This window comes from Nematostella vectensis, chromosome 13 (assembly GCF_932526225.1).
Source record: "Nematostella vectensis chromosome 13, jaNemVect1.1, whole genome shotgun sequence".
Taxonomy (NCBI): Eukaryota; Metazoa; Cnidaria; class Anthozoa; order Actiniaria; family Edwardsiidae; genus Nematostella; species Nematostella vectensis.
In genome coordinates, this window is record NC_064046.1 from 1,275,875 (window position 1) to 1,290,399 (window position 14,525).

The 14,525-nt window shown below is 44.6% G+C and overlaps 2 protein-coding genes across 2 annotated transcripts in view; one reads left to right on the top strand and one right to left on the bottom strand.

Annotated features, from left to right (window-relative positions):
* Positions 1–12,560, top strand: part of LOC116607020 (ankyrin repeat domain-containing protein 27) — a 32,157-nt gene extending 19,597 nt beyond the window's left edge. Inside the window, exons 23-33 of the mRNA XM_048721203.1 lie at positions 3,404–3,475; positions 3,963–4,055; positions 4,847–5,017; positions 5,339–5,539; positions 5,663–5,782; positions 6,137–6,198; positions 6,577–6,673; positions 7,565–7,643; positions 8,069–8,435; positions 8,786–8,855; positions 9,488–12,560. Of these exons, the coding sequence (XP_048577160.1) occupies positions 3,404–3,475; positions 3,963–4,055; positions 4,847–5,017; positions 5,339–5,539; positions 5,663–5,782; positions 6,137–6,198; positions 6,577–6,673; positions 7,565–7,643; positions 8,069–8,435; positions 8,786–8,855; positions 9,488–11,422 (3,267 nt within the window). The 3' untranslated portion in view covers positions 11,423–12,560. The remainder of the gene's footprint in view (positions 1–3,403; positions 3,476–3,962; positions 4,056–4,846; positions 5,018–5,338; positions 5,540–5,662; positions 5,783–6,136; positions 6,199–6,576; positions 6,674–7,564; positions 7,644–8,068; positions 8,436–8,785; positions 8,856–9,487) is intronic.
* Positions 12,561–12,808: 248 nt separating this feature from the next.
* On the bottom strand, positions 12,809–14,259 carry LOC5500933. Its single transcript, XM_032369302.2, has 2 exons — positions 13,725–14,259; positions 12,809–13,209 (listed from the first exon to the last, which is right to left on the bottom strand). Exons 1-2 carry the CDS (start codon positions 13,953–13,955, stop codon positions 12,877–12,879), a joined length of 564 nt encoding a protein of 187 aa, XP_032225193.1. The 5' UTR covers positions 13,956–14,259; the 3' UTR covers positions 12,809–12,876.
* Between the last annotated feature and the right edge of the window lie 266 nt (positions 14,260–14,525).

Sequence of the window (14,525 nt, forward strand, 5' to 3'; positions counted from 1 at the left end):
ACGCCACAGCAATGTGCCTATAACCAGCAGGTAAAAACAGGAACACGCCACAGCGATGTACCTATAACCAGCAGGTAAAAACAGGAACATGCCACAGCAATGTGCCTATAACCAGCAGGTAAAAACAGGAACACACCACAGCAATGTACCTATAACCAGCAGGTAAAAACAGGAACACGCCACAGCGATGTACCTATAACCAGCAGGTAAAAACAGGAACACGCCACAGCAATGTGCCTATAACCAGTAGGTAAAAACAGGAACACGCCACAGCAATGTACCTATAACCTATAACCAGTAGGTAAAAACAGGAACACGCCACAGCAATGTGCCTATAACCAGCAGGTAAAAACAGGAACACGCCACAGCAATGTACCTATAACCAGCAGGTAAAAACAGGAACACGCCACAGCAATGTGCCTTTAACCAGCAGGTAAAAACAGGAACACACCACAGCAATGTACCTATAACCAGTAGGTAAAAACAGGAACACGCCACAGCAATGTACCTATAACCAGCAGGTAAAAACAGGAACACGCCACAGCAATGTACCTATAACCAGTAGGTAAAAACAGGAACACGCCACAGCAATGTACCTATAACCAGCAGGTAAAAACAGGAACACGCCACAGCAATGTGCCTTTAACCAGTATGTAAAAACAGGAACACGCCACAGCAATGTGCCTATAACCAGTAGGTAAAAATAGGAACACGCCACAGCAATGTACCTATAACCAGTAGGTAAAAACAGGAACACGCCACAGCAATGTGCCTATAACCACCAGTAGGTAAAAACAGGAACACGCCACAGCAATGTACCTATAACCAGCAGGTAAAAACAGGAACACGCCACAGCAATGTGCCTATAACCAGTAGGTAAAAACAGGAACACGCCACAGCAATGTACCTATAACCAGTAGGTAAAAACAGGAACACGTCACAGCAATGTGCCTATAACCAGTAGGTAAAAACAGGAACACGTCACAGCAATGTGCCTATAACCAGCAGGTAAAAACAGGAACACGTCACAGCAATGTGCCTATAACCAGCAGGTAAAAACAGGAACACGCCACAGCAATGTACCTATAACCAGTAGGTAAAAACAGGAACACGCCACAGCAATGTACCTATAACCAGTATGTAAAAACAGGAATACACCACAGCAATGTACCTATAACCAGCAGGTAAAAACAGGAACACGCCACAGCGATGTGCCTATAACCAGCAGGTAAAAACAGGAACACGCCACAGCGATGTGCCTATAACCAGCAGGTAAAAACAGGAACACGCCACAGCAATGTGCCTTTAACCAGCAGGTAAAAACAGGAACACGCCACAGCAATGTACCTATAACCAGTTGGTAAAAACAGGAACATGCCACAGCAATGTGCCTTTAACCACCAGTAGGTAAAAACAGGAACACGCCACAGCAATGTACCTATAACCAGCAGGTAAAAACAGGAACACGCCACAGCAATGTGCCTATAACCAGCAGGTAAAAACAGGAACACGCCACAGCAATGTGCCTATAACCAGTTGGTAAAAACAGGAACATGCCACAGCAATGTGCCTTTAACCAGCAGGTAAAAACAGGAACACACCACAGCAATGTACCTATAACCAGCAGGTAAAAACAGGAACATGCCACAGCAATGTGCCTCTAACCAGCAGGTAAAAACAGGAACACGCCACAGCAATGTGACCATAACCAGTAGGTAAAAACAAGAACACGCCACAGCAATGTGCCTATAACCAGTAGGTAAAAACAGGAACACGCCACAGCAATGTGACTTTAACTAGTAGGTAAAAACAGGAACACGCCACAGCAATGTACCTATAACCAGTAGGTAAAAACAGGAACACACCACAGCAATGTGCCTTTAACCAGTAGGTAAAAACAGGAACACGCCACAGCAATGTACCTATAACCAGTTGGTAAAAACAGGAACATGCCACAGCAATGTGCCTTTAACCAGCAGGTAAAAACAGGAACACGCCACAGCAATGTGCCTATAACCAGTAGGTAAAAACAGGAACACGCCACAGCAATGTACCTATAACCAGTATGTAAAAACAGGAATACACCACAGCAATGTACCTATAACCAGTAGGTAAAAACAGGAACACGCCACAGCAATGTGCCTATAACCAGTAGGTAAAAACAGGAACACGCCACAGCGATGTGCCTATAACCAGTAGGTAAAAACAGGAACACGCCACAGCGATGTGCCTATAACCAGCAGGTAAAAACAGGAACACACCACAGCAATGTGCCTTTAACCAGTAGGTAAAAACAGGAACACGCCACAGCAATGTGCCTTTAACCAGCAGGTAAAAACAGGAACACGCCACAGCAATGTGACTTTAACCAGTAGGTAAAAACAGGAACACGCCACAGCAATGTACCTATAACCAGCAGGTAAAAACAGGAACACGCCACAGCAATGTACCTATAACCAGTAGGTAAAAACAGGAACACGCCACAGCAATGTGCCTATAACCAGTAGGTAAAAACAGATACACGCCACAGCAATGTACCTATAACCAGTAGGTAAAAACAGGAACACGCCACAGCAATGTGCCTATAACCAGTAGGTAAAAACAGGAACATGCCACAGCAATGTACCTATAACCAGTTGGTAAAAACAGGAACACGCCACAGCAATGTGCCTTTAACCAGCAGGTAAAAACAGGAACACGCCACAGCAATGTACCTATAACCAGCAGGTAAAAACAGGAACACGCCACAGCAATGTGCCTTTAACCAGCAGGTAAAAACAGGAACACGCCACAGCAATGTGCCTTTAACCAGCTGGTAGCCGCGAGATGAACACAATGAAAAAAAGACAACAACAACTACATCGATGAATACGAGGAAAAACAACAACAACTGCATCAATGAACATGAGGAAAAGAGTATAAACAATAACAACTGCGTCGATGAACAACAATCATCATTAGCAACGACGAGGACAAAAACATAAACAACAACAACTACATCAATGAACACGAGAAAAAAAAAAGAACTTCACCATAATGAACACGAGGACAAAAACAACAAGAAAACAACAAGAACAACAAAACAAGAAAAATACAAACTATAGTTATAACAACAATAACAGCAGTTAGCAACTGTAACATCATTATCAACAGAACAGCACCTCTACTGAAACGGGTTCGATTCTCGGTCGAGACATGAGGTGTATGCTTCTCTCTTTCGGCCCTGAATTTGACTTGTTAAACGTATGTGAGCTTACAAGAAGCTTGTGTTCCTCATCTCCTTGATGGGTCCATACATAGGATTATTAGGATTAGTAATAGGATTTTAAATGGAACAATTATTGATTAGGCGCTTCTCAATTTTTTATCTTTATATTTTTCTATTTACATCTGCCCTTTACAGGTGAGCGATATCCTCGAGGAAGCGAATCCAGCCAACAACGACATCGAGTCCGACTTCATGTTCGTTGACAAGGTAAAGGGTGTTACTCTTCTTTTTGGTATTGTTTCACTAGATAGTGCTGGGTAGCGAGAGCTCAGTGGTATGGGCTTCGTCTCTCGTGCAAAAGGGCCAGGGTACGAACCTAGGTCAGGTCAACTTGGGATTAATTTAGGTGTTAAAACCTGGCTCTCTGCGTTGAATCGCTTGAGGTCCCGTCTCTCCCCACACTTTATTAACATGTATTCGGGGACGTGAAAACGCGGCCTGGGACGCTGTGCCGTTTCGCCATTTTCACAGTGTCTCAGTAACCTGCGTGAAACTGTCTACACACTGACGAGTGCAGTCGGTCACATGTGAAGCGCAATTTGATTATGTCTTTCAATGTTAATTTGCACTAGTAATGCCAATCATTTCATTCCATTTTCTTCATTATAAGGCGCCTAATCAAATTTGCAATGTTTCATATTTTGCTCTACCACAGATATCCTCATTTTGCTTATATATTTAACTTTCTTGTCAGACCTCTCGCTCCCTGGACATTCCTGTTGGCCCAACACAGAGCAGCCTTGTAGGCTCCGCTGCGAGCTCCTTAGAAAGATCACCAGTGAAGGAGGTAAACGTTGTGTTGCTATGAGGCCCAAGTAGTAAAATATAAAGAGGGACTACTGAAAGGTTGGGAAGGAGTTATGATGGACTAGGGAGGGGAAGGAGAAGACTGGGAGAGGCTACAAGAAATAAGATGAGGAATGTTCAAAGATCGAGCGTTAGCTGGAGAGGCTGAAGGAAACGTTTGGAGAGGACCAATGGTCAGATGTATAGCGCTACGACTAAGTCTGGTCGACTCGATGTAACCCAAGGTGGAGGTGTTTCACCGTAGTTATAGATCAGTGGGAGATTTTAGAAGAGACGAGAGGACGAATTTTCCTAGGACGAGCGTTAGAAGGAGAGGATAAAAGAAGTAAGGTGATAGGGCTAAGTCTGCTGAACTTGGTGTTTCCCCAGGTGGAGGTGTTTCCTATATGATTTTAGCCAAAATACAGGGAAAAGAGAAAAGCAAGGTGTAAGATCTATTTAAACTGTCATTGAAACGGAGAGGACAAATGGTCTGAGATCCAACGCCAGGTTAAAGTCTGATGGACTCGATGTAACCCAGGGTGGGGGTGTTTCACCGTAGAGATAGATTAGTGGGAGATTTAAAAGAGACGAGAGGACAAATGTTCCAAGGACGAGCGTTAGAGGGAGAGGATAAAAGAGGTATAGCGCGAGTCTGCTGAACTTGGTGTTCCCCAGGTGGACATGTTCCTCCGTAGAGATAGATAGGAGTGGCTAATCGGAGAAAAGAGAGGACAAATGATCAGAAGTATAGCGCGAGGACTAAGTCTGCTGACTTCGGTGTTTCCCCAGGTGGACGTGTTCCTCCGTACAGTAGCAGACGGCGACCTCGCCATGGTACGCTACCGGCTGGGTGTGGACGAGGATGAAGAAGACGAGGAAGGGGAGGAGAGACGCTGCCGATCAGAACAGGACCTCTGCCACCCTTTGTGCCAATGCGACAAGTGTAGCAAATGGCAAAAGGTACTTTGTATTTCTAACTCGGATACCTCCCCGCCAACTTAGAATAGCTTTCAGGGGCAGATCGAGCTTTACACTAAAGGGGAGGGGGGAAGGGGGTGGCTGAGTGACTAAGGGGGAGGGGATAATTATGTTTTTCTTATATGTGTTTTTTTGGCAGCCCAAAGGGGGAGGGGGGAGGGGCGCACTGGCTTTTAATTGAGTTTAACAAAGAGGCGTTACTCCAAGGATGCCCGTTAAACCGTCGCTTCCTTGAGCGGATCTTCTCCACAAATCTTCCCTACTCCTCTCCGAAGCTCCTGCTAACACGTGTTTATCTTTCAGTTGACCCAGCGATCGCTGGCGCGCGCAGTGCATGCAAATTGTACTAATGCTGACGGCATTACCCCACTACACGTGGCAGCCGTGCGCGGCTACGAGGACATCACCAGTCTCCTGTTACGACACGGGGCCAACCCCAGCCACAGGGATACCAGACGTCAACAAACGGCGCTGCACCTTGCCTGCCAGTACAATCATGCAAACGTAGGTCACGCAACGTCAACTTGCCTTCAGTACAGTCACGCAAATGAGAGTGACGCACGTTTTTGTAACGCCGTGTTTTGTATGACCTTTGTTGTGACCTTGACCTCTATTTATGAACGACAGGTCGTTGAGCTACTGTTGAACCACAAGGCCAAGATCAACGTCAAGGATTGTCATGGCAACACGCCGCTACACTTCTGCTGCATCAATGGTCACGTGGGGCCCGCCATTGTCTTACTCCAGGTAAGTTTCCAGGAGATTTTGCGATCGCGCTAAATTCAAATTATATTTGTCTGACAAATTTGATCAATGTCGAAATATTTATGTGAGGGGGGGGGGGGATTTTAAGGTGACGGCTACGAAATTGGAGCGGGCGAATTAAAAAAAAACGTTGTACTGGAAGGGGTTTCCTACGTCTATTTCACTGTAAATATTATCTTTTTGGTATTGCTTCTTATAGTTATTGAAACTTGATTGATTTTTACGTAGGCCCTGTAGTGCTGGCCCATAAGGCATTGTATTATCTTAGATGGCCACCCTACAATTTATCTCGTCTATCGTTGACAAGGCATTTTTTGTTTTCTATTGGTGTTTCAGTGCAAAGCCAATGTAGACGTGGTTAACGATCGAGGAAACACGCCACTCCATGAGGCCGCCAGGTGCATACTATATGGTTATGTTTATTTTTTTTATTGGATTATTATTGCCATAAGTTTTAGTATTTGTTGTTGTCTTACCTTATTTCGTCCTTTTTAAAGCCGCATTCTCACCAGTTTACCTCAACCGTTAAAAGACAAAAGAATCTATTAAAATTCGAGATATTAAACAGGCCATCCGCTCTAAATTATCGATCACATCCTCAAAGAAACTTCCAATAAACACACTGCTTTCAATATTTTGAAATATTTTTCGCGTTTTCCGTTTCACGTAATCGACCGGAAGTAAACTGGTGACAATGCGGCTTTAAGCGGCTATTTTCTAAAGTCCCGAACATTGGTCACCCCTAGCCTAATTGCTGTTTATTAATCACACTCCAGGTGGAACTTTGTGGAGTTGGTTCGGCTTCTACTTAGGTATCGCGCGTCTGTGATTATGAGAAATAAAATGCAGCTGACGCCTATGCAATATGCCAAGGTAAGGCGTACAATATTCTGCAGATAAAGCCCAAACAATGACACGATTCTTTAGTCAATTTCAATCAATTCTTTGATGATTTATTTAACTTGTTCCTGTCATTGTGAGAAAAAAACTAGAATTACTCACAATCAAACCAAGCAATCCAAGTAGAAAGAGTTTGTTACCTTCTAACATTTTTGCCTGCGTGACCACGAGGCTTGGTTACACTTGCGTGACGAGAATTTATTATTCGTATAACGAAATGGCGGAAAAACATGGCATGACGCTTAAAATAGGATTATTTCACAAAAAATAAGGCGGAAATGTCTCTAGGTACTTAGTGAGTAATAGCGACTTTTTGTAAAGGGTAATTGAAATTTGAGCTTTTCGTCCCTGAGCTCAAACATAGCGCAAGGATGATCAAGGAAAAAATATCTTAAAAAGCCAAAATCTAGGTATGTGCATTTCGGCCTTGCGTTATTTGTGTTTTGTAAAGGGAAAATCAGTCAGGAATACAGGGAGCCGATGGCCATTGTAAAAAATTGTGTCTTCTTTGTGGTACTCTTCGAAGTGCGCATGTTCAATAGGATTTTCCGTCAAGTCTTTGTATCCAGTATGACAACGCGGTGCCGCGTTATGCATGTTGCAGCTTGCGATACACTACCCTCATCTGGACCCTGGGTCAGGTTACGCCTGGTTATTTGCTGGATACATTGAAACAACAAAGGGTTTCGTTAGCGTGGCACACGGGAAACGAAACCTTTATGTGCAAACAAGATGTGCGATGTATGATATAGTGCATGACCCAGCCTGTATCTCACCACTGCCAGATCGCGCTAGCGTTTTCGCGCCGCTGGTGTTTTGTCATTTTCTAAATGGTCATAGAAGTGTTATGTTGTTGCGTGACAGCACGATGACGTCATCAAAGTGTTGGAAGACGCGAAAAGATGGGCTGCTAGTCTTTCTGCCAGATCATCCAGCTGGACCGGTACGTCTACACTTAGCCACATAGCTCACTCAGGTATAACTGTTGTCCACTCACGAGACAGGCAAATCGATAGGAAATCCTAATTTTTCAAGCTGCGTCTTCTAAAGTGAGAGCGTCTGCTTAAGACTGATTTCAGTCGTATGCGACTTGCCCGCACCACCTCTCAAACTCGAGTCGTAGATTGTTAATCCGCCTACGACTTCGCTACGATGTTCAGCAACGAAAATCGTAGTGTGTAATTCAGGGTTAAGACATGTCGTAAGCAGGTTGCATACGTCTAATTCAACCTTTCGTTGGGCATAGGTACAGTGCTAAACTAGATAGAAAAACGGTGACCTTTAAAGGCTTTCGTAAGTGAAGTTAACCGCTAAGAATGTGTCCGTAGAGTACATTGAAAATTCTCAAATTTCTCGATTGGTTTAAAGGCTCGGCAACCAAGCAAGCATCCAAAGCAGAATCACTTGAAGTTCAAGGAATAGTAAGCGGTTCTCCACCAAAGAAAAAGATATCCGACAGCCACGTCACACGCTCAGTCCAGACCTCCAGCACAAGCGCTCAACCGAAGAGGACTGGTCCTGGGACTGTTGTTTATAGTTCCAAGACTGGTTTGGATGGTAGTCACGTGGGCGATCCTGTTGCCTCGAGTCGACCTCGCGCTGTGTCTGATGAAAGCATGTGTGACACAAGTATTGCGGCGCCGCAGACAAAGATGAGCCAAATCTTCGAGCAGCTCGAGGGAGGGGAAATCGAAAAGCTGCAAAAGATAGCTAAAGCCGTCAGGGCCTTTGACAGGTAAGATTTCTTGTTGGGTTTAGCAAAGTTTTGATCAGCAATGTTTGGCCCAGCAGTTTTATGCTTAGCAATTTTGGACTCTGCAATGATATGCTTAGCTATGTTGGACCCTGCAATGATATGCTTAGCAATGTTGTACCCATCAATGTTATGCTTAGATATAATGGCCCCAGCATCGTTTATTGAGGGATCTTCATTAAGGTATCTTGCGCTTTATACGAACGTGATGTTGGCAACTTGATGTTGTATTGGAATCAGTTGCAAGAACGGGGCCTTGAATTAGCCCTTGTTTTTTTTTCTTGTTTGGTTTGTCTGTTGTTCTCTGATGATTGATCTTATTGGCTTTTCAGGCGCAAATCGCTCAAGCACATCGTGACTGTGGACAAAAGTTCTCCAATGTTGACCCTTCACCAGCAGCAGGTCAATACTCCATGTACCCAGTACTCCATGTACCCATGTACCGAGTACTCCATGTACCCAGTACTCCATGTACCCATGTACCCAGTACTCCATGTACCCCTGTACCCAGTTCTCCATGTACCCAGTACTCCATGCACCCATGAACCCAGTACTCCATGTACCCGTGTACCCAGTACTCCATGTACCCATGTACCCTGTACTCCTTGCTAAAGAGCCCTTGTCAGCCACACCTTTTTTAATGTTATCTTGCTAGAATGGAAATTTTTTTAGATATTATATAACCATTAAATGACCATCCGAAAAGAAGGATTTATTTCTTATTTAAAGATTTAGTGCCAGTATTAGTGAAGATCTAAATGGGTGCCCTATTTAGGGAAGTCGGAAATACGTTGAAATACCGATTAGGCTCTTGAAGAATAGATCTGAACTAAAGACCCCTTATAACATTCTACTGCGGCTTCCATATACCTTCTTTTTAATGTTTGAGCCGTTTGTGTCCGAGCAAGGAAGGCTCGGATCATTAAGCACACTTTCCATTTACCGCTGACTTAGTGAGTAGCTATGTACCAAAGAACTTGTCATAATATTCACCGCCTTTTCCGCATCTGACATAAAGTGTAATATTTCTACAGGGATCCGTTGACTTCGATAAAACAGGTTTCTTCAAACCACTACGTGACGAGAGATCCTCTAGACAAAAGTCATCAGCCGGGCGCCTTCTGGAGCAAGTACGGAGATCCGCCGCCTTGCAAGTCGACGAAGACGTAGAACAGGAGTCCGGGTTGGAGTCGCGTCTTGAGCGGGTCCGGCGGATTGCTCAAGGGTGTGGCACCGATGATGCTCAAGATCATGGATCAAAAGGGCTTCGAGCAACTGCTGATAGTGGTACGAGCGCTATTAGTGACTCCAGTAATAGTTCAAGTGAGAATGAGGACCAGCTTGTGGGGTTATCTGCCGCAAACGAGAAAGAGCTCGAGAGGCAACTAGCGGATGCAGCACGGGAAAGTCCACCTCTGCAAGAAAACAAGTTATCCTCCTACACGGATAACAGTCAACACAAAGGGTTTGAGCTACCAAGTACGGATCACTCAGCATGTCGTGCAACAGAGCACGCGCAAGTAGTTGAACCCTCACACGCTAACATGCAGGTAGCAGGTGAAGAACACGTGCCAACTTGTAGAAAACACGTGCTCTCCGAAACCTTCGATCACAAGCAAGTAGATAGTACCGTGCAGGTAGCAGCTAAAGTACACGTGCTCCCTGGATCTTGCTCTCTAACTCTTGGTCAGGGGCAAGTAGAATATTCATATGGACTCCGCGACGTTGTTCAAGCTTCTGAAGGAACAAGCATGCAGGTGACACGTGAAGAGCACGCGCCTTCCGAGACCTTTAACCCGGAACAAGTAGACGAATCTCCGGAGAAACTCCGAAATGTCGAGCAAGCGTCTGAAGGAACAAGGATGCAGGTGACACGTGAAAAGCACGTGCCTTTCGAGACCTTTGACCAGGAGCAAGTAGACCAATCTCCGAATAGACTCCAAAGCCTTGTTCAAGCGTCTGAAGCTGCTTGCATGCAGCCAGCGATTGAAGATGATCCGAGTTCAGCTGTATCTACAACCTTTGGCGAATCAGATGACTTCACTGTGCTAGTTTCTGTTGGGGAAGAAAGTGTCCCTGTTGAGCAGGTTGGTGGATGTGGAAGGGAGTCGGACCAAGCTCAAGACGAACTTACTGTGGTGCTGTCTGTAGGAGAAGTGGACGATAGCTCCAAGGACGAACAGGAAAAAGAAATTGGGGCAGGGAAAACCGCCGGACAGGTTTCATTGCCTCCCACGCTAGAACAAGTGGCTGAAGTGCAAGACCAAGGAACTGTTTTACGTGATCCAGGACCCCTTCGTAAAGCTTTAGTCCAGGATTCTTTCACCCAAGACTCGCAAGAGCTCGTCACGCAAGATTTGGAACAGGAGTCTGTCACGCATGAACGTGACCAAGTGTTTGTCATGCAAGGTACGGAACAAGAGCCTGTCACGCAAGACTCGAACCAAGAGCCTGTCACGCAAGACTTGAACCAAGAGTCTGTCACACAAGACTCGACCCAAGAGCCTGTCACACAAGACTCGAACCAAGAGTCTGTCACACAAGACTCGACCCAAGAGCCTGTCACACAAGACTCGACCCAAGAGCCTGTCACACAAGACTCGAACCAAGAGTCTGTCACACAAGACTCTAACCAAGAGCCTGTCGCGCAAGACTCGACCCAAGAGCCTGTCACGCAAGACTCGACCCAAGAGCCTGTCACGCAAGACTCGACCCAAGAGCCTGTCACGCAAGACTCGACCCAAGAGCCTGTCACGCAAGACTCGACCCAAGAGCCTGTCACGCAAGACTCGACCCAAGAGCCTGTCACGCAAGACTCGACCCAAGAGCCTGTCACGCAAGACTCGACTCAAGAGTCTGTCACGCAAGACTCGACTCAAGAGTCTGCCAACCAAAACTCTGAGCTAGAGGGTCTGACACAAGACTCATTGCCAGTTGCTCCCTCGCAATATTCGGTGCCCGAGGGCTGAACCACGTAGTGCTGCCAGCGAAATATGATTCAAATCAGAACTCGCGGAAGCATGCCGCGAGAAAGATTTATGTCTGTTTTGAGTATAATATATAGAAACATTAGAAATTTGGAATTTCACAAGAAACACTGACAATTGATATCCAGAAAATTACCTAGAATACATGGGAACCTTGAAAGCTACTCAGAATACATTGGGAATTGTGCAATTTATCCAGAAGACACTGGAAATCTTGAAATTTTTACTCTTAAAATTTGTGTAGAATCACAAAAAAACTCGCAATACTGTTCACATGTGGTTGGTAGGTAGTCTAGCCCCTACACAAAATTTTCTTTCACTTGTTATCGTTACTTTAGATACTGTGAGAAAGAGGAATCAAAAGTGATAAACGCGAAGCAGGTCTTCCCGACATCCTCTGTGACAAAAACAGTTTTAGAGATCGTGTCAATGAAAACTGCTAATCCCACAACCTAAATAACTGGTTTTCTTACAACCTGAATATTAAAAACTGAATGAGTGGTTTTCTCACAGCCTGAATGAGTGCTTTTTTTACAGTCAGTGAATGACTGGTTTGCTTGCAACCTGAATGACTGAGTTTTTTATAACTTTAATTGGTGGCGACGGCAGCGCGGCCGCGGTTACAAAGTGACAGGCGACGGCTAGGACAACGCGATCGAAAAAGATGTTTTAGCGCGTGGCGATCAATAATAATTTAATTGCAATGGAATAATCAAAACATTATAGTCAGAGAGAGATAAAAATAAACTAAAACATTATTTCTACAGCGGCGAACGTAATTATTGGAGTTTACAGTGCAAACGTCAGCGTTATCAATTGACCGTGAAACTTGGAGTTTTCACGTCGTGGTTTTACGGAAAACGGTTGAAATGTATCAGACAGAACGCATTCCCACGTGCTGCTATGGAATTCTGAATCAAATTTCATTGTTTCCTGCCATCGGCGTCCGCGTTGCCGTTGTCGTTGCTTAAGGTCCCTAATAAAGGGGGATTGAGCAGCCTAGAATCCGGGGTAAGAACGCGTGGGACTGGGCCGGGAAAAGAGTTACAAAGTCAAAAGTGTATATGAATGTCTAGTATTATAATTATATGTTGAAATATAAAAAATCTATGTATGACAATGTTTGTGGGTGCGTGCGTGTGTAGTAGGTAGATTTCACTGAATAAGCCTGAGTCTCGTCCCCAGTCCCCCTCGGTAATGCTGACCAATAAGACAGTTGAGGAGGGTCTGGGAACGAGAATGTCCTCTTCCTCGGGTTGCTTTCAACTCATTTAAAATGGCGGACGCTAAAGGAGCGAGCAAGTGAATAGGTGACCTCATAATAAAGTTTGCCGCGCAGTATAGGGAGGCCTGGGTATAGACTGGCTGTACGTACAAATATTTAATTGGAATAGTATGAGTCTTAATTTTTTGTAATTATTTGTTTAAATCATATCTTAGAACTTGCAATCGACATTATGTCTTTCCCAGTCCCTCAATTGACACCCACGGTCACAATACCAACAATCCAAACAACCGCTACACACCATCAAACTACCTGACCCAGTCTTCTTTCCGTCTGCCTTGCCACAGGCAGCACAAAATTTACAGCGTATAAGTTGTTCAGAATATAGCTGAGTTAGCTTTTCTGTGGTTTCTTGTCGTGTTTCGTGCTGGATTTTTGCAAGATTGGCCTTGTGCTCATAGTTTATTTGCCCGCAGAGCCGGTCGCGGATCTTGTCGAAATCCTTCTGGAGGAACTTGATATAATCACGGACTTCACGCTGAATCTAGCCAAAAAAAGGAAGAAAATGAAATGTCGAACCAACCTCGTCCCCAGGGTCTCTCGGTGGACAATACAAATTCAAAATGGCGGATGGTCGATGACACAGGACATCGGTCATAGTGGCAAATGGCAAACGTGTTTTAAAGTTGAAGTCGAATTTGTTGTTGCGCGTCCACGGCGAATCAAAAATCCTTGTTTGGAAATGGTCAATCAACCGTCTAAACCGGTTGATGTCTTTCGTGTTTTCACGTCGTGTCATTAACTATTTGACTGAACACAGCGAGGCAGTTGATTGGTCACGTGGTAAGATTGACTACGCGCTATTCCCAGACGAAATGGATGAATTATCGGCGGTGGCGCAACATCGAAATCGGATATAAACACAATAACAAAGGTGTGGCTAATAAGAGCTCTTCAAGGCCCAACCTTGAAAAGTATGTTTAAGGAGAGCAAAATCTTCCAGGTGGTTCCAGTGCCTACTTTCGAAAGAAAGACATTCGTTGTAACACCTTTACTTGCCTCTGTGACGATTCCCCGCGTAGCGCACCGCGACCATTGATCACGTGCCTCGGTACACGCATGCTTGATTTGAAAACTTGTGACAATCTTCTCCCTTGCGCTGTTTGCTAGATCTTCAGTAGCTCGGTGCAATTCTTTGTTCTCTTTGTACTTGGCGTCAAGGGCTTCGTCTGGTATTTTCATTGTTAACCAGTCTGTCTCAAAGTAGTCATTATTTTCTAAGGTTTCCATCTTTTGCGTGATTTCCGTCAAAGCAAACCGCACTATAAAACTGTCGATGTTGTCTTCCGTAATGATGTCATAATCCTCAATTGTGATTTGCGTTCGCTTCGCGCAAGGTGTGACGTTATTAAGTTTGACGTTTTGCGCGCGCCCTCTACTGAAAGCTGTTTTTCTTTTACACGCGAAAAGGTAAAGGTGAATAATTAAAAGCTTGGTCAAGTAATAAATCTCCCTGCTTCAGTCCCACTTTTTTACTAGTGAACATACGTTTAGATAAGAGCTTTCCTACTCCGAACCGGTTTATCGACAATGCCAGCGCGTTCATGTGACGTCGTTTGCTGATTGATTGGTCACAATGAAAGGAAGTAGTACCGCCGTCACACTCACATACACACGACAGGCTCAGCATCTATGCGAAAAATTTCCAGTTTTTGGTGTATTGTATTCATTGTTCTGGTACGAGATCGCGACAGTTTGGGCTTTTTTATTCTATTAAATTATGACAACACATATTTTGAAAGTAATCGTCAGATAACCACAAATCTACCTGGGTCAAACCAGCAAAGAAGCCTCAAAGTA